Raw genomic sequence first — 20,916 nt, forward strand, 5'->3', positions numbered from 1 at the left:
AATAACGGGACACAATACAGAATAACGGGACACAACACAGAATAACGGGACACAACACAGAATAACGGGTACACAATACAGAATAACGGGTACACAATACAGAATAACGGGACACAACACAGAATAACGGGACAGAACTGGAATAACGCGAGAAACCACTGAGGAACTGTAAATAACGGAATAAAAAGCATTATATAACAAGTAAAATCTAATTTAACTGAAGATGAAAATAAAAATTATATAATTACACTATAAAATAACAAATGCATAACAAGGAATAAAGAGAACATTGAGATAAGACTTGAATAATTATATTCCAAACACTGGTCAGAGCGAATACATCCGGCCCCTGGTTGGCTTCTGATGGCAAAACATCCGGCCTGGCTGGCTTCTAATGGCAAAACATCCGGCCTGGCTGGCTTCTGATGGCAAAACATCCGGCCTGGCTGGCTTCTGATGGCAAACCATCCGGCCTGGCTGGCTTCTGATGGCAAAACATCCGGCCTGGCTGGCTTCTAATGGCAAAACATCCGGCCTGGCTGGATACTGATGGCAAAACATCCGGCCTGGCTGGCTACTGATGGCAAAACATCCGGCCTGGCTGGCTTCTGATGGCAAAACATCCGGCCTGGCTGGCTTCTAATGGCAAAACATCCGGCCTGGTTGGCTACTGATGGCAAAACATCCGGCCTGGTGACGTAGTGTCGATGTTTACCAATGTGATTTAATATCACTATAAAAATGGAGATTTTAAATGAATATTAAACACTTGTGCCCACAAAAATAGTTAATACTATACAATCCACAACAATATTAGGTAAAATATATCTATTAAATTATACGACAATTCAGCTGAGTAGGAGGCCTGGTCGACGACCGGGCCGCGGGGACACTAAGCCCCGGAAGCACCTCAAGGTAGGTTTCGTTCAATCATACACCCGCCCGTCCTCTTAAGATTTCCCATCGTCAAGAAACTGTCGAACTAAAGTGTCCTTATCCTAACCAAACCTTGAGGTTACCTTGAGGTGCTTCCGGGGCTTAGCGTCCCCGCGGCTCGGTCGTCGACCAGGCCTCCTGGTTGCCGGACTGATCAACCAGGCTGTTGGACGCGGCTGCTCGCAGCCTGACGTATGAGTTACAACCTGGTTGATCAGGTATCCCTGATCATACACAAGATTTTCACTGTAGTTCATTTTTTGTTTATTAAAACTACATTTTGCTAGGCTAGACTGGAGTAGGTTGAGTTGGGTTAGGCTAGGTTAGGTTGGGTTGCACTGAGTTAGGATGGTTGGCTTGAGTTTGGCTGGGTTGGGTTAAGTTAGGCTGGGTTCGTGTGTGTTACGAATCATCAAGTGTACGAAATGACCCGCCTCATCCTAGGAAATAAATGTGATAACATACAAATGAGGAATGTTGGGTACCTCGTCCAGGAAGCCCAGACGGCACATGGTGTCGACGGTGGGCATCAGGAACCTGAGGCCAAGCCAGGTCTTCTCCATGTTGGGTGAGGGCAGGGAGGCGTAGCTTGGGGTGGCCATGTAGGTGGTGGAGTTGCACCCCGAGTAGCAGGAGTCGCTCACGCTCTCCGAGTGGATGTCATTCAGATGCCAAGCTTCTGTGGAGAATAGGGTCTAAGACCTGAGAAAATTTATTACCCCCTCTACGTCATCGCTACTTGGTAAACTAACCTAACTCATACCAACCTAACTCTCTTTAACCTAACCTAACCCATCTCAAACTAACTCTATTTAACCTAACCTGACCCAACCCATCCCAGCTTATCCCTACTTAACCTAATCTATCCTAACCTATCTCTATTTAACTTAATCTGATCAAAAGTCTGAGGGAGGGCAGGCAATCCAGGAGAGGGGTGCATATGCTTGACTAGAGCGAACATGTCCTTCATATAAGGTTTTGCTGCCTTAGCTGTCAAGAAGATGTGAGATGACCTACAGTGTTGTAAGTTTCCTAGCTACCCTTTGTACTAGGATAAGCACGTGCCTTTTCAGTTTGTTACGTGGATCGTTTAAATATGCTCCTCGTCCGTTCATTAAGAGTCATATTCTCCCATGAACATAACCAAGAAGGCATCTTGTTTCGTTTAATAACATTTAGAGGGAGGTGAGATGCCAAAGATTTGAATTATTTAAGTTTTAAGTTCGTTGGAGAGGAGGGGAGAGTGAACACTGCAGCAAATATGGCGGATCGGCTAAGGGATGAGATGACAAATACCCGCAAAATACTTCAGACGCGGTGCAACCCACTCTCGCATAAGACAGCACATATATGACTTATTGCTTATAGTCACTATTTCGCTTATAATTAATTACATACGTGACATATTCCAAGCCATATTTTTTTCAAGGCACTAACTTCTCCTCTCAGTTTTTTTAAACAATTGAGATTTTATACAAAATTTGACAATATCCTGAGTTACATTACATATTATTTAAATATTTTAGTTTTGTTTTATTTTGTTTATAAAACTGTAATATCAATATAGGTAAAGGTTCAGTACTAATTGTAATATCTTAACATACTAAGAAGGTTAGGTTTTGTTGTGGGTTTCTAATCAGCTTTTCAAGGTAAACTAAAAATATTCACAATAAATTAGTATGTCACATATGCACTTATTCATAAGCAAGATAAGTGCTTATGATAAGTGCTTGTTCTCGCACTTAGAAAGTGCGAGAACGGGTTGCGCGGTGACACTGTGTCACCTGGTTTTGGGGGAATATGATTGGTCGAATGCGTGTGTGTGTATTCATTTTGACCAATCATTGAGCGCCCATGGCCTGACGTAGTGACCAATCAGTGAGCGCCCATGGCCTGACGTAGTGATCAATCAGTGAGCGCCCATGGCCTGACGTAGTGACTAATCAGCGAGCGCCCATGGCCTGACGTAGTGATCAATCATTGAGCGCCCATGGCCTGACGTAATGATCAATCATTGAGCGCCCATGGCCTGACGTAGTGATCAATCATTGAGCGCCCATGGCCTGACGTAATGAAACGTCAGCGCCCAAGGTTCTTGACAGAGCTGGACTGGAACAGGTCACAAGAAGCTCAGGGACGTGTATGTCTCAAGAGGCGGAGCTGGGGGCTCGGGCGATGATCCGCGGGCCGTTCCTAGTGGTGAAATTGTGAGGTTTCCCCACCAAGGGAAACCTCACAATTTTGTTTGTGTGGAGGGAATACCCCTAGGGGGAAACCTCAGAAATTTGGGGTGGCAAGTCCTGGTCTCAGTGGCTCTGCAGCAGAGCAGCCCTGGGGAAAACAAGTGAGCTAAGGCATTTCTACAGGGGAGAAGGAGACCGGAAATCAGAGTGGAAGACGAATGAAGGTCTGGGAGACATTCGCCGAACCTTAGTAAGATTGTCTGAGGAGATCAATCATCGGAGGTGCGTCGACCAGCTGCCAGAAGATATGTACATTGCTTTACAACAGAAGACTCAGAAGGAACTCCACAGGAACCACATAGTTTTTAATGCTCCTAGGAGGGAGCATAGTAGATGCCCCTAGAGGGACCATAGTAGATGCTCCTAGATGGAGCATAGTAGATGCCCCTAGAGGAAACATAGTAGATGCTCCTAGAGGGAACATAGTAGATGCTCCTAGAGGGAGCATAGTAGATGCTCCTAGAGGGAGCATAGTAGATGCCCCTAGAGAGAGCATAGTAGATGCCCCTAGAGGGAGCATAGTAAATGCTCCTAGAGGGAGCATAGTAGATGCCCCTAGAGGGAGCATAGTAAATGCTCCTAGAGGGAGCATAGTAGATGCCCCTAGAGGGACCATAGTAGATGCCCCTAGAGGGAGCATAGTGAATGCATAACAGCAAGTCCACCAACATCTTGATGGAGTTGGAGTTTCAGATGTTCAGACCACTCCAAACAGAATTGGTCAATACTAGGGAGGAGTCCTCACGCATGGTTTTTCCAATTTGTTCAAAATTTTGTTGGATGATGGACGGCAGACAATCCAGGAGATGGGCGCATACGTATGATGGAAACAACCTTGTGTTTCATTTAAGGTTTTGTATCCCATGCTGCCAAGAAAGTATGTGATGCACTGTAAGGCTCGATGTTTACGTGACATTTCATGGTCACTGACGAGTCAAACTTCATCGCCAATATCTCAATTTCATCTCTGAACTCTAGGACAGTTTTTTTGTCATTAGTTTGTAAGCCTGCCTGATTTTCAACATTGCTGTCTAGTTATCACCATTGCCTGTGCTTTGTCATCTGTCAATGTGACCTGTCAATCTAATTCTCCTCGGTTGAAAATAGTAGGTAGTAAAGAGTTTGTGATTAATGAAGTATTGTAGCAGTTGACATTTCTTCTTTACCATGTGTAAATGTTAGAGTGCAGTCGTCAACATAGGCTTGAGCTTCAGGAATGAGGTATAGTATATTGTAGAAATAAACATTCCCTAGTGTGAGGAGATGGTTCACCAGCTTACTTACAATAGTGCTCTTATGCCTGTGGGAGCCAGTACACTTGTTAAGTGGGCGGACTTAAGTTTGGTAACCAGCAACTGAAACATCTAGTGTTTGGGCTCATGTGAGAGCCCCAGTCATCAGCAGTCCAGAAATGTTACCCTGGCCGGGGTAGCACGTCTGTACACAGAGATATGCTGATAGCATCATCTCATTGTATGGCTTCAGCGAGACTCAACTTTGCGCGGGAACAGCTAGGCCGCAGGCGTGGGTGAACTGTGGGCCTCCCGCGCGCTAGCCAGTCGTCGCCATGGAAACAGCCGCCATCTTAGTAAACATCTTGAGCCGCCATGTTGGTCGACCATCTTGGAGTTGCCCTAGGGGCTATGGTACACCGTCGCTGATTGGTTGGGAGGGGTAGGCCACTGTATGCCTTCCTCTCATTGGTTATTTCGAGGAGGACGCGGGAATCGCCTGTGTAAGCGTCATTCTGAACACAGCTGCCACTTTGTCAAGACGCTCTCTGTACTCAATTCGGCCAAATTGAGTATTAGGGCGTCGTGGTGGCTTGACTACTCAACTGCTTCACCTCCTGCTTCATCTACGACGGCGGTCGTCACAGAATCCGGCCGAAGTCATCGCTCGAAGGGGAGAAAGACAGAGTTTACAGTGGGTAGAGATCTTGTGATCTGGGATTGTGAGGTAATGTGCATACGAGCAGTAACAGACTCGTAGATCCCATACCAGTGATTAAAAAGAAAACGTTCCATGTAGCTATACGCTCTGTAGCAGTCGATGGGAACGAGGGAAATTCAGTGCCAAGTGTTCAGGGGCAGTTTCTCAGAAATTCGTGAATAAAATCTCGAGTCAATGTTTTGGCGGCAAAAGTGTTGGGGGCGATTACGCTCACTCGGGAAGGGTGGGGAGGTCACCGCCACCTACGCCACCTACCGCCTGCCACTGCTGTGAGCGAGCCAGCCACCCGTAGCTGGGGTGCCTGATGTATGGGAATGGTGTGTAGGCCGGCAGTATGAATGAGTAAGTACCTATGTGTGTATTTCTGGTGATCAGTTAGTCTCTAAAAGCTTGAATTCGAAAGTCAAGTGTTCCGTCACATTGTCATACAGCACCTGTGGAGGTGAAGTGGAGTGTGGGCAAGGAGATAATCACCCTTTATTGTCATCTTGTCAGTCCAGAGGGACTTATGTCTGGTGTACACAGGCGTACAGTGTGTGTGTGTGGGTACACACAGGAACAGAGTATACATAGATTAGCCAAGAACTGAGAGGATGTCCATGTAATATATTATTCCATTGTGGTAATTAAATCATTTTTGATCGTCCGTGGGATGGAGTGATATTATTTCCATGTGTAATCTTGCAGGTGTGGAATTCCAACACTGAGCGCTCAGGTTAATGTGTGTGTAACGTCAGTGATTCCTGGCAATGATTATTGTGGAGTGTACCACAGTGTGGTCTTAATTTCTTGTATTGTTCCCAGGGCAGTGACAAGTGTGATATATATATATATATATATATATATATATATATATATATATATATATATATATATATATATATATATATATATATATATATATATATATATATATATATATATATTGTAGTTGCAGTATTAACGTAATTTTGGTAGAATTTGGTGAGTGACGAGGCTGTCGCGAGAGACCGCCATGTGATTGCAGTTCAGTAAAGTCTTTGTGGGGCAGTGTTCTAGAAGGTTCATGTCCAGTATGTTATTTTACTAGGTTGTGCAGTATTGTCATTGCAACCGGATTGTAACGTAAATCACTGTAATTTGTTAGTGTGATTTGTCATTGTCGTGGGTGAACTCGGCTGTAGACGAGTACTTGGGGACACATATATTCTCCTGGTTATCTGGTAGGACATCGAAGTCCAGTATTCAGTGAGGTGATTGCGAGGCAATTAATATAACGTAACCAAGGGAACGCCCATTGCTTTAAGAGAATTTGTTCTTTGACAATTTGAGTAACGTAGAATACGTTTGGGTTAATTTACTTTCCTGCAAGCAGCTACGGTAGTCTCAGGGAGCCTAGCCATCAGCCAGATAAGAATTAGAGTATTGTCTGTCGTAATTAACGGTCAGTGGGCCGGGTAACTGACGTGTTTCAGGAAGTCAAAGTAATTAACCTCGATCCTTGTTTGATCGACTCATACGAAGGCTCCATTGTTCCATTAACGTAACGTCGTTATTTATCTGCCCGGAAGTACCAGCACTTGAGTGACTTGTGGGAGGAGTAACGTCATTTTAGAATAACGTAACCGTGGGGCTAATTACTGTTATTAGCCACTTGAGTTGGTCTGAGTAAGGAAGGCTTAGACGGAATTCATACCTTAATGTAAATTGCTGAGCCAGTGTGAAAGGTTGCGTATTTTAATTGTTTAATTATTGATCTTGAGGATAATAATTAATTACTCTAAAGGTAATCACGAGTGATTACCGTTCTCTTAGCACTTTGGACATTGTAAATCAGAGTTTACCATCGCTGAGTGATTGTAACCGATTAACGTAAATTAACGTAACTAGTAAAGAGATTAATCAGCTGTCTGGTAGGACAGGGATTAATGGGATTTTCTCACTGAATGCTCGACGGGTAGAGTGTTGTGTAATTTCCGCGTTACTAGTGACAGTTGTAAGAGTTATTAAATTAACGTAAATGTTATTTTGTTATTAACGTAAATGTTATTGTGTTATTAACGTAAATCAATTGTTATTGATTGTTGATCGTCCGTGGGACGGAGTGTTAACGTAAGGATTAATTTGAGGAAGGGTTGCTGGAGTTGCCAATGAACCCATTAGTTATTGTTGTCATTGAAAGACTACTGATTTGATTGCATTGCAACCGCCATTGCAGATGTAGACTGCACTGAGGCGTAGAACAGTTAGGAGGTTACTGGAGACGTGTTTCAGAACCTACTGTGTCATTTGTTGTAATTGTAATTATAGATCTGTTAGTTCTTGTTTCTTGTTGATTCCTCTGTGGTCACGTTTATGTTCGAGTTAGTTCATTATGCAGTCCGAGGGGCTGGTGTCTAGCTGTCATTGATAGTGTCACAGGAAGGATTTCGAGTAACGTCATTGAAATTTCTTTTTGTTTTGTTGTAGTAGTTAGTACTTTATTGAGTAAACTAAGGTGTTATGGTTAACACTGTCTTTTCGTTACACCCCCACACATTATTATTGTTATGCAAGTGTTCTTCACGCTCGACTAATAAAATTGAGACTGATTCTGAGTTTTGGACCAAATATACGGCACCACACAACACTAAATTATTGTTGTGAGAGCCCAGGACCTACTCGCTAGATTCGTTTCGGCGAATGGCGAAGGTCAGCGACCTAAGAGGAGGGATTTCAATTTTCATTGGGGTCTCGGCGTTTGCTCGCGCCTAGTCAATTGTTCATACGTGGTCCCAAAGTGAGGAATGAGCTGCCTACTACACTGGTGTGTTAGCTAAGCAAGTCCTTCCTCAGGCGACCTAATTGAATATCGCGACAGGAATAAAGGTTAAAGAATAAAGAAAATTCTTAGAAATTTTTCGAGCTCAATTCCTTATACCAATTTCATTTAATTCCACTCACCAAACTCTCACAACTAGCAGAGGCCCAATCACTCTACCCTGTTTTACGTTGGCATCAATAGAGTGGCTTTCAGATTTTGCTCCATTGAGTCCGTTCTTGAAGGTAGTCCTTGATTAGGTCTAAACTGGAGCCTGAGATGCCTAGTGCTTGAAGCTTCACTACTAATCCAGAGTGCCAGACCCGATCAAAGGCTCCTGTTATGTCTGGAGCAACAACACAACTGATCTTGAACTCATCCAGTGACTGATGCCACTTAGTGGAGATCAGCAGCAGATCGGCCTTTTCTTAGACCATACTGTCGATCACACAGTAGCACATGATGGCAAAAATTATGAAATTTGCTGAGAGATTAATGTTTTGAGAATTTTACCAGTAATGGAGAGCAGCGACACTGGTCTGTAGTTACCAACCACTGAGCGGCTCTTCTTTATGTGTACTGGAACAACGTCTGCCTTCTTCCATGAGGAGGGCCACTTTCCTTGAGACAGGCAGAGTTGGTAGAGGCAGGTGAGAGGTGGAGCCAACAGGTCAGCGCAGCTGCGTAATGCTCCTGAGCTGACCTTATTTGGTTCCACAGCTTTAGCTATGTCAAGCATTTTAAGGAGATGGAGAACTTCAGCCTACTGTATAACCGCTTCCGTCATCCTTCAAGCAGTGCGCGGAACAAGATGTGGAGGCCACTGAAACATTGTCTCCTCATGTGTAGGATTGGGGACTTGCACCTCAGCAGCAAAATGGTTTGCCAGAAAATCAGCCTTCTCCTGATTGCTGATTGCAACAGCTTCATCCTCCCAGTTTAGAGGCTGGATTGTGTCCTCAAATGATTATCCTTGCCGATCTTTAACCAAGGATCTCCAGACCTTTGCATCCAACTCTTCCAGATGCAAACTGTCTTCGAGTTTCTGATTCCAATCTGGATCTAGCCAATGTTTGAACTTCTTTCATTGTACGACAAGATCGTCTATGAATATTTCTATTATGAACTAAGGGATGCCTGTTATATCTCCTCCAGGTCTCGGCTGCCATGCGGCAGCGATATCCAAACTAAACCTGATCGGTACGCTTGGTCACATACCACCAGTGAAGAATAATGTACATCTATTCACATAGCAGTAACTGGTTGCTTTACTCTAGGTTAAACCTCGACGATGAGCAGACGTCTGCTCTGCATGGCGGTTGCCGGGAAACGTGGCACAACTTTACCCTTTTGTTCTCGACACTGCTTCAGACATTCCTATTCAACGGTCCGAATTATTATGACGCCTGGCGGGCTTATCGATTGGCGTCACGGGGAAGGTGATAGATTTTTTTCCGTCTCCTGGGTGGTTCTTTTGGGTGGTAAGCAGCCCTGGCTTGGCTGCGATTTCTTGTGCCCTCAGGGCGCTGCTAGCAGTTTGCTCCTGAACTGTCAGAGGCCATTAGAAGACGGTTTTTGCCCATTTTCGTATGGGTTTAGAAGAGACCATGTTTTTGCCTTGACTTTGTTTGGCTACCCAGTGCAGGCGATGAGTCACAATAACGTGACTAAATTATGTTGACCAGACCACACACTAGAAGGTGAAGGGACGACGACGTTTCGGTCCGTCCTGGACCATTCTCGAGTCGATTCCAATTTCATAAATTGGAACACTAGGTTGGCTACCCAGTATTCTCTGTGTGGGGTGGGGGCCGATGTTTGCCTCTCTGAGGGACTCCTTAGGCTCCCCCAATCTTCTGACAATCAGTGTGTTTATTTGTTGCTAGGTGCATTCATTTTCACCCACAGGTGACGTTAATATACCCAAAAGGCCCTTTATTTTCTGCTCCCTATTGGGTGCTCTGAGCACCGTTAGGGGCACCAACAGCAATGCGGGGAGGTAGACAAACCCGTCCTCCTATTAGAACGTCGCAATTATATTTGCAATTATATAAAGAACATTATATTATGTTAACCAATATGCTTTTATTACTAACAATTCGTAAATATGAACCGTGTAGTAACACTATGACACATACACTATGCAAGAGCGTTAGTTATATATTCATATGGATTAGGCTAGCCGTAATTGAATTTGAAATAGCCTAGGCTAATTTGAATATGTAATTTGCATACTAGAAGTTACGAGATTAATTAAAAACAGCAGTAAGATGAAATGCTGTAGATACATCTAGCATCTGAAATATGTAAATGTGGATTAACAATTAACAAATAATATGAGAAAGCTGTATACAGATTTGACGACTAAAGTATTATTTAATTTACGTGAAAATATTATACTTAGCGTCTGAAATACTGTAACTTATTGCTAAAGTAATAAGTAGTAATAAAGTTGCCTGTTGGTTCTTTGTTCTGTTTATCTTACCTATTTTACTTGGAACTAATTACTGTTTTGTTAATTCAATTTACATTCCTAATTTCAAAGAAGAAATGAAAGTTGACAACTCCAAGAAGTTGTCGACATGTCGACAATATTCGACATGTCGACAATATTCGTCATGTCTACAATATTCGTCATGTCGACAATATTCGTCATGTCGACAATATTCTGTGCAATATCTGAAATATAGATTCATTCCCGCAACAAGCAACGAACTTCCACCAATGTGCCTATTATGTGATTTTTTTGCTTTATGAAATATTGAAGCCCTCCAGATAGCAAGAAGTTCTTTCACTGAAGTGAATTTCGTTCATGGCCGACCTTCCTGGCTAAACACTTGGATATATAAATATTTGTCATGCTCTGAACACTTAATACAGGTCCAATCACATTTCCTTTGTAAACGGGCAAGTAAAAATTTGTAATTCATAAAGATTTTTCTCAAATTTTATGTGTATTGAATCATAATTCCATGGTTTAAATTATAAATTGTGTGATATACTCGTTTTCTTTGATAAGATCTAAGTGCAAAATTTTCTTTAATGTCAAATTCTAAGGGATACAAAAAATAATTGAATTTATCATTTCAAATATTTGAGAATAATACACGGTTTTAAACAAACCTAACCTAGCCAAAACTAACCTAACCTAACCATGGATAGGGAGTAGACTACAGCATTAATTACATAGTTGTTTTGAAATGATTACCACGAGGACAACTTGTCAGATTGATAAATCATTTCGCAATAACATTCACACATTAGAGACGAATTAATCTTTCATTCAATCCCTCTGCGATAAATTTAAAATGCTTCTAACACTGTTAAACCCGGTTTCTAAGTCTTCGCAAGCAATACTGATGGTATGCATGCATTATACAACAATTCCTTGTTAATTGTTAAATCTTGAAAGCCAAACACAGCCGAGAAAAACTTGGCTGAAAGCAGTCAATGAGGTCTTGAGTACTCACATTATATTATTATAAAAGTATATTATTAAAATGATTTAGCTCAGCAATACTACAGTGCAAAGATGTATAGATGAAATGACGATGAATGTGGAAAATATACCATCCCACTTATGTGGAAAATATATATATTGTGTACAGCATACTAAGGAAACAGAATTTGCATTATAGTTTGATGATTCAACTTGCGGGGCAATGATACCTTTCTACTCGCTCATGGACGCTTTATAAAAGTTAATACTTGGTGACCAACTTCTAGTAATTTATAAGGCAACTAAGAGAGGATACTAGGAGAGTCAGTGTTGCTGTTGAGCAGTTCTTCAAAGAAAACGAGATTCTGCTTACTAACATACTCTCCTGTGCAGCTAATCAAACGCCCTTCAATGATTGGTTGCCATTGTGGTTATGTCACATATTAAAAAAAAAAAGCTGTCCCAAGTATCTTTACTGTTCACCGCGTAATTTATCATCAACATTTGTTTGTGAGTGTGTGCAACCCTTCCTCCAGTTTTGGTAGTACTCATGGTGGCGGTGAAGACCATAGTACACTGAACGTCGGTTACGTTGAACCGACGTTCAACGTAATTAGAAAGTAGAAATTGGACATATTGAATTTGGACAGACCAGAAAAGATTTTCTATTTATGTTGCAAAGACAAACTAGCCAATCTAGTTTGGCTACCATGCAAGCTGACCATAGCTACCATACCTAGCTACCATACCCAAGCTACCATACCTAACCTTCTTAGGCCTAATACACGTTATCTGATGCCTAAAATAGTACCTATATGTGCTATACTAGGCTTAGGAATATTTAACTGTGTTTTTATCTTCATTTGTTTTTCTGACTCAATAAAGTGAATAGTACTAAATTTGATTATCTAATTCCTTAGTATGTCAATGTTTGTACTATGGTGCACATAGTTACAAAAAAAGTACTGTATAAACAGAAGGATGGGTTGGTGTGAGGGGGTACTCGCATAGTTGTGCTTGCGGGGGTTGAGCTCTGGCTCTTTGGTTCCGCCTCTCAACCGGTGTACAGATTCCTGAACTTCTCGAGCTCCATCATATCTATATTTGAAACTGTGTGGAGTCTACTTTCCCCACATCACTTTCTAGTGCATTCCATTTACTAACTACTCGGACACTGAAAAGGCTCTTTCTAATGTCTCTGTGGCTCATTTGGGTACTCAGATTCCACCTGTGTCCCCTTGTATACGTACCACCTGAATTAATAAGTCCATCCTTGTCTACCCTGTCAATTACCCTGAGAATTTTGTATGTGGTGATCATGTCTCCCCGAGCTCTTCTGTCTTCGGGGGACAGTATGGTGCTTCTGTAATTGCCTCGATTCTTTCCTCCTTCCGCAATAAGTTCTGCTTGTAAGGTATCTTTGGTAGTGACCTTCTTTTGTATCTCGAGGTCGAATATGTCGTCCAACAGAATTTCCAACTCCACTTTCCGGGCCATCTCACTCGGTCTGGACATAACGTGACAGTTTATGCCCAGATTTAGGAATTAACCTCACTGAGGACCAAGTCACTCTCCTAAATCTGGCCATAAACTGTCACGTTATGTCCAGACCGAGTGAGAGGGCCCGGAAAGTGGAGTTGGAAATTCTGTTGGACGACATATTCGACCTCGAGACACAAAAGAAGGTCACTACCAAAGATACCTTACAAGCAGAACTTATTGCGGAAGGAGGAAAGAATCGAGGCAATTACAGAAGCACCATACTGTCCCCCGAGCTCAAAGCGGCAGCCAAAAGCCTTCGTGAGAACAAGGAGATAGTTGTCAGGAGAGGTGACAAGTCGCCAATATACGTCATTCTTAAAAAAGACGAATATCTGGCGAAAGTGAACTTCATACTCTCTGACCAAACTATATTCCAAAGGGTAACGAAGGACACTACAGCCGAATTGAAAGCAAAGGTCAACAGACTAATCGAAACTGTGAACGCCAAGAAATCAGGACTCCACCTGCCAAAGATTATTAGGGAATATTAACCTGGATATGCGTATGGAAATGTCAAGACACACAAGCCTGGAAACCCACTTCGGCCAATCATTAGCCAGATACCCACACCCACGTACAGACTAGCGAAGCGACTCAACGGCCTGCTGACTCCTTATGTCCCTTGCGCCTTCAGCCTGAAGTCGCCAAAGGAATTTGTTGACTTACTGCGGGGCACACGGGCCACAGGAATAAGAGCCTCGTTGGACGTAGAATCGCTGTTCACCAACGTACCAGTGGACGAGACAATCGGGATGATAGCCGACAGAGTGTATCGTGATCCAGCCTGTACTCCTCTTGACATACCAGAAAATATCCTAAGGAAACTACTCCAAGCTAAAGAGGAACCCTTCTTGACTCCGGATGGGCACATGTATAAGCAAGTAGATGGGGTCGCCATGGGTTCTCCCCTAGGTGTCCTGTTTGCAAACTTCTACATGGGTACCATCGAGCAAAAAGTCTTAGTCGACATGAACTTGAAACCGGCCATATACTGCAGGTATGTTGACGACATTTTTACACAGGTACCTGATGTCAGACATCTGCAGGAGCTGAAGGAGGCATTTGAGCGGAGTTCCGTGCTGCGTTTCACTTACGAGATGGAAAAGGATGGGAAGCTGCCCTTTCTAGATGTAACAGTCATGGAAATGAGCGGAGGTTTCCACACTGCAGTCTACACTAAGGAAACGAACATAGGAATGTGCCTAAATGCCAAAAGCGACTGCCCAGATAGGCACAAGAGGAGTGTTGTTAACGCATATGTCGACCGTGCTCTCAGCCACAGCTCAGAATGGAAGCAAGTCGACGAAGAACTCTGTAGGGTAAGGCAGGTCCTAGTCAACAACGGCTTCTCCAATGGTTTCGTCGAAGACATCATAAGAAGGAAAGTGAAACGCCATGCAACCTCTGAAGAGACAACCAACACAACACCTATACCCCCTATTAGACTATTTTACTGGAACTTCTTTTCCACAGCTCATAAAACGGAGGAAAGGGTCCTGAAAGATATTGTTAATAGAAACGTTATCCCTACAGACAAAAATCAGAGGATACAACTGACGATTTACTATAAAACCAGAAAAACGGCCAGCCTGCTCATGAGAAACTCTCCAGACACAAAACAGAACGCTTTAAAAGAGACCAACGTCGTCTATGCCTTCAAATGCCCTCTTGGGGACTGTAAGCTCCAAAAAACCCAGTATATAGGCAAGACAACAACATCTCTTTCTAGGCGCTTAACGATGCATAAGCAACAGGGCTCCATTAAGGAACATATAATCTCTTCCCACAACCAAACCATCGCCAGAGAAATCCTAGTAAACAACACAGAAATCATCGATAGATACAGCGATAGCAGGCGGCTTGACGTTTGCGAGGCACTACACATCAAGAAGTCAACACCTGCAATCAACAGCCAATTAATGCACAACTATATTCTACCCACCTCAAGACTCCGCTCCAATATAGAAGCATCAAGAAATATGGACCAATAGGCTTTCTACAATCACTTCTATTCAATACCCATTGTTTCGTGTTCTGTCTTGTGTTGATGAAATTAATACCTTATTAAATACCACCTCACCCCATCCACCTCACTCAAAAGTTGATATAAACAAATCGGAGATGTGTAAGTTCTATTCAGCTGTGTATGTGTTAACTAAAGTCTTTGAAAATGTAATAAGTTTTACGAAACGCGCTCAAGTGTCGCGTCAGACTAGAAATAAAAATGAATTTTGGAGAATTGATTTTTGAATTACCACCAACAGTGAAAAGAAATGTACGAAAGATTGAGAAAATTCGTGTTAGAATTATTAATCTTACTTTTTCGGTCATATTTAATAATATAAAATTTATATGTATATATCTTCAGTCGTAAGGGAGAAATATTTAAATCAACCTGTGCCAATTAAGGGGTTACACTGGTGACCCGCTCTAGAGAACAGCAGTTTGTAGTAGGCCTTGACATTTAAGGTCTTGCTGTTGTTAGGGTTTCGAGCCGTAACGAACGATTGGTAACACACATCACTTCCAAATCCATTCCATTTGTATATTACTCTGACACTTAAAAAATTATTTCTAAAATCTCTATGGCTCATTTGGGCTCTCAATTTCCACCTGTGTCCCCTAGTGCATGTGCCCCTGGTGTTAAATAGTCTGTCTTTATCTACCCTATTAATTCCTATAAGAATCTTGTACGTGGTGATCATGTCCTCCCCTAACTCATCTGTCTGCCAGTGATGTGAAGTTTAATTCCCGTAGTCTCTCCTCGTAGCTTATACACCCTCAGTTCGGGTACTAGTCTGGTGGCAAATCTTTGAACCTTTTCCACTTTAGTCTTATGCTTGACTAGATATGAACTCCATGCTGGAGCCGCATACTCCAGGATTGGCCTGACATATGTGGTATACAAAGTTCTGAATGATTCCTTGCACAAGTTTCTAAAGGCCGTTCTTATGTTGGCCAACCTGGCATATGCCGCTGATGTTATCCTCTTGATATGGTCTGCAGGGGACAGGTCTGGCGTGATATCAACCCCCAGGTCTTTCTCTCTCTCTTTGACTCTTGAAGTATTTCGTCTCCCAAATGATACCTTGTATCTGGCCTTCTGCTCCCTACACCCAAGTTCATCGGTGTGTGTGCGTACTCACCTCACCTATTTGTGCTTGCAGGATAGAGCAGTGACTCTTGGATCCCGCCTTTCTAGCCATCAGTTGTTTACAGCAATGACTCCTGTCCTATTTCCCTATCATATCTAGTTTTAAAAATATGAATAGAGGGTAACTTCCACAACCTGCTCCTTAAGTGCATTCCATTTTTCCATTACTTTCACGCTAAAAGAATACTCCCTAACATTTCTGTGACTCATCTCAGTTCCCAGTTTCCACCCATATCCCCTCGTTCTGTTACTATTACGTGTGAACTTTTCATCTATTTACACTTTGTCAATTCCGAGTATTTTATACGTTCCCATCTTATTCCCCTTCTCCCTTCTTTTTTCTAGTGTTATAAGGTTCAGTTCGTTCAGGCGTTCTTCATATCCCATCCCTAGTAACTCTGCGACACGACTCGTCGCTGACTTTGGAACCTTTTCCAGTTTCCTTATGTGTTTCTTCAGGTGGGGACTCCATGATGGCACGGTATACCCAAAGACTGGTCTCACGTAGGCAGTGTAAAGCGCCCTAAAAGCCTCCTCACTTAGATTTCTGAATGATGTTCTAATTTTTGCCAGTGTAGAGTACGCTGCTGTCGTTATCCTATTTATGTGTGCCTCAGGAGTTAGAATAGGTGTTACGTCCACTCCCAGGTCACATTCTCGAATCGTTACAGGTAGGCAGTTCCCCTTCATTGTGTACTGTCCCTTTGGTCTCCTCTCACCTGATCCAATTTCCATAACTTTACATTTACTCGTGTTGAATTTCTCTGGCCATTTCTGTAACCTGTCCAGGTCCTCCTGGAGGAGCCTACAATTCTCATCTGTCACAACTCTTCTCATTAGTTTTGCGTCATCCGCGAACATTGACATGTAGGATTCCACTCCTGTAAACATAAGGGTAAATTAGAAATAGAATTGGCCCCAGCACCGATCCTTGAGGTACCCAACTCGTTACTGTTCGCCAGTGCGACTTCTCGCCCCTTACCATTACTCTCTGGTTTCTTCCTGTTAGGTAGTTCTTCACCCATGCTAGGGCCTTTCCACTTAATCTTGTCTGCCTCTCAAGTTTGAATAGCAGTCTCATGTGCGGTGCTGTATCGTGTGTGTGTGTGTGTGTGTGTGTATGTGTATGTGTGTGTGTGTGTGTGTGTGTGTGTGTGTGTGTGTGTGTGTGTGTGTGTGTGTGTGTGTGTGTGTGTGTCCGTGTGACAACTAATTGACCACTCTAGCTAATTATGTAATTAGCCTTCTCATCATGAATTCACTTAGTGGGAGAGGATCTGTCAGAGTCTGTCAGTATTTGTGTTAACGGAATTTGCTCGGGATTAATTACCTTTCGGGGGTATAGCAATTAGTGGCTCATGATAATTAGTGGAGTAATTAACGTCTGGAGTCTTGAGGACTCAGATGACTCGGTAAAGCGAGGTCATGGCGCTAGCATAATTCGTTATATTAATCATATCCTGTCTGAGGACAGTGGATTAATTGCACTCATGTTAATTAGGGTAATTAACTCCTTTCCCTTGAATTCACAGTGTTTGATGAGACCTGCTTAGGCAGTGCAGAGTGAGACGTATTTATGTATGATTAATTATCGGTCCTGGTGACAGTCAATTAATTGCTCGGAGTTAATTAGGGTAATTAACACTCATTATAGTAATTTTTGACACCGACTGTTGAGAAGCTACCAAGTTAGGGTAGGCTTAGTTAACGTAACTCAATGGGGATGTAATTAGTGGTCCGTTTGACCTTAATTAAGAATTACTCACTGAATACTTGCAAGGAGTCAAGTGTGATGTAATATAAGAGAGTTTCGAGTTATTGTTAACAAGATGACATGTGTTAAGAGAAACAAGTGTTAATGATTAACGTAGAGTACCATCATGTTGTTGTCTATGACAGACAATTGGTTGTGATTAACGTAGTACTTTGTTGCTGACTGCTGCGATCAATCAATTAACGTAATTAATCACATAATCAGTGGTAATTGATTAAGACAATTTCTGTTGTTTATTGTCAGGTGACGAGAGTAGAGTAACTTAGGGATTACTGGAGCTGTGTCCTAGAATCCCGCCTTGCCTGACTTTGTTTACTGTTTACAGTGTAACTTCTTGTAGGGAGTTGCAAAGAGTGTTCACACTGGGTTGTGATAGGGGGAGTCACTGTTGGACTACCCGCCTAGTTACGGGGGTCACTTCTGTTTGGAAGGAGGACCCTTAAGCTTGTGATTAGAGTAGCTGTCAGGGAAGCCGTGACACTATTGATTGCATGCTTGTGTCTTCAGTGGGCATCATTGTCGGTTAGTTCACTTGTCAGCCGAAGTGTCAGCAGAATGGACCCTGCTGTCATTTCTCGAGGGGCTGTTGAATAGCTGTGTTGCAATTGCCACTGGATGGACAATAACGTAACCATTTGCTGTGGTGTAACTTAGTCTGTGATATTTTTTTTGATTTGCAATATTGCGTCATCAGTGGGCACACCTGTGTTCAGGTTAGTTCAGTATGCAGCCGCACAGCAAGGGTTGCTATTTAGCTGTTTGTTATCGTGCCACTGTATGAACATTAACGTAACGTAAACTCGGTAATGTAGTAGTTAGTCTCTTGTTATTAATAAATTGTTATGTTATAGAAAACGGTCTTTGATGTCAACCCTTCAACCATTCTTTTCCACCCATGTTCTGCTTGTTACGATTGAATGTTCATGTGATCTTGATATGACGGCTGTTCTTGGGAATTCGAATTCCAATTCATAGCGCCACATCAAATATATATATTTGATTGTGAGAACCCGTCGGTTACCCTTTATTAGTTTTAACGTCCTGTTTAACTAGGAGGAACCAGCGGCCTATTGTGGACAGGTTTTCACCCCTAGTGGTGGAGGCCTGGCGGTTTGCTCCCGCTTTTCCTTTTTCTATTGGACTCATGCTTAACTGCCGTGAGCAGCCTTTATACTTGTAGTCCACCTCCTAAGGGAGGTAGGCGTAGAAAACAAATCTCACACAAATGATCGATGTCTTCTACATTCTGGGTGAAAATGAGGTCTAATAGGCTGGGCGTATCCCCTCCTCTTTCCCTAGTGTCTTTCTTCACATGCTGTGTGAGGAAATTCCTGTCAATAACGTCTACCAGCTTCACTCCCCAGGTCTCCTCCCCGCCATAAGGATTCCTCGTATCCCAATCTATCTCTCCATGATTTAGATCCCCCATGATCAGCAGCTTCGCCTTCATTCTATGCGCTATAGTTGCTGCCCTCTGCAGTTCATCGTATAGCCTTGTTGCTGTCCTCATACTCCTGCCTGGACTTTCTACTGTTTGGTGGGGGATTGTAGAGTATCAAGATTACAATCTTCTTCCCATCCACTGTCAGAGTTCCATGTATGGAGTTCGTGCTTTCATTGGTACCCGGATTTTCCAGCTCATCAAACTTCCATTTCCGCTTTATTAGGAGTGCCACTCCTCCTCCCTGTCTCTGTGTCCTTTCTTTTCTTATCACCTGGTACCCCTCTGGAAAGATTGCATCCGAGATCATGCCATTTATTTTAGTTTCCACTATTGCCACTATGTTTGGGTCTGCCTCACTAACTCTTTCTTTTATCTCTTCTGCTTTATTGGATACCCCATCAGCATTGGTGTACCAAACCTTGAGACTCTTTTTGGAAATTCTGGTGCCAGAGTTCCCCCTTTCGCCAGGGATCTGGGGGGTACTGGGGGGTGTCTGGGGGGCGAATGGGGGATGCCAGGGGGTGCCTGGGAGTGCCTGGTAGGCGAATGGGGTCTGGGCATCTAGGGGGGGGGAGTAGGAAGCGCATAATGGGTCTGAAAGTTAGGGAGAGAACAACAATGCACTCGAAGGTTGAGCCTCTCATAAATAAGAAAGAGTGATACTTGTGTCAAAGACCTACCTACGAACTTCCTGACGCAGGCGATCTCGTCCTGGCTCAGGCACACCTTTCCTTCACCTGCTGTAGGGAGAATCCACCTTCACTTTCACTTCAAAACCCAGTTATTTAATTACATTATAATCCATTTATGTGAATTATTAATACTGGGTCACATTGACCGATGCACTTGAATCTGAATATGTTATTTATGTTAAAAAGTTACTCTCAAGCCATAAGTTATGAATATCATAATGTTTATATCTACATATAAAATAGTTTGAGTATTCATACAGTTTGCAGTAGTTGTATGCTACTGCGTATAGCCTGTGAATGCTAACCTGCTATATAAGACACCTGCCACTATAGCATTTGAGTGCTAACCTGCTATAAGACACCTGCCACTATAGCGTGTGAGTGCTAACCTGCTATAAGACACCTGCCACTATAGCATGTGAGTGCTAACCTGCTATAAGACACCTGCCACTATAGCATTTGAGTGCTAACCTGCTATAAGACACCTGCCACTATAGCGTGTGAGTGCTAACCTGCTATAAGACACCTGCCACTATAGCATGTGAGTGCTAACCTGCTATAAGACACCTGCCACTATAGCATTTGAGTGCTAACCTGCTATAAGACACCTGCCACTATAGCATTTGAGTGCTAACCTGCTATAAGACACCTGCCACTATAGCGTGTGAGTGCTAACCTGCTATAAGACACCTGCCACTATAGCATTTGAGTGCTAACCTGCTATAAGACACCTGCCACTATAGCATTTGAGTGCTAACCTGCTATAAGACACCTGCCACTATAGCGTGTGAGTGCTAACCTGCTATAAGACACCTGCCACTATAGCGTGTGAGTGCTAACCTGCTATAAGACACCTGCCACTATAGCGTGTGAGTGCTAACCTGCTATAAGACACCTGCCACTATAGCGTGTGAGTGCTAACCTGCTATAAGACACCTGCCACTATAGCGTGTGAGTGCT

General features: G+C 42.9%; 1 protein-coding gene across 1 annotated transcript in view; it reads right to left on the reverse strand.

The window, feature by feature from the left end:
* Positions 1 to 208: 208 nt before the first annotated feature.
* LOC123763747 (pickpocket protein 28-like) overlaps positions 209 to 20,916 on the reverse strand; it is a 68,008-nt gene continuing 47,300 nt past the window's right edge. The window contains exons 8-11 of the mRNA XM_069304241.1: positions 19,945 to 20,004; positions 16,766 to 16,927; positions 1,422 to 1,615; positions 209 to 217 (exon numbers count right to left, since the gene is read on the reverse strand). Coding sequence (XP_069160342.1) covers positions 209 to 217; positions 1,422 to 1,615; positions 16,766 to 16,927; positions 19,945 to 20,004 — 425 coding nt within the window. The remainder of the gene's footprint in view (positions 218 to 1,421; positions 1,616 to 16,765; positions 16,928 to 19,944; positions 20,005 to 20,916) is intronic.

Source organism: Procambarus clarkii, chromosome 52 (assembly GCF_040958095.1).
Source record: "Procambarus clarkii isolate CNS0578487 chromosome 52, FALCON_Pclarkii_2.0, whole genome shotgun sequence".
Taxonomy (NCBI): Eukaryota; Metazoa; Arthropoda; class Malacostraca; order Decapoda; family Cambaridae; genus Procambarus; species Procambarus clarkii.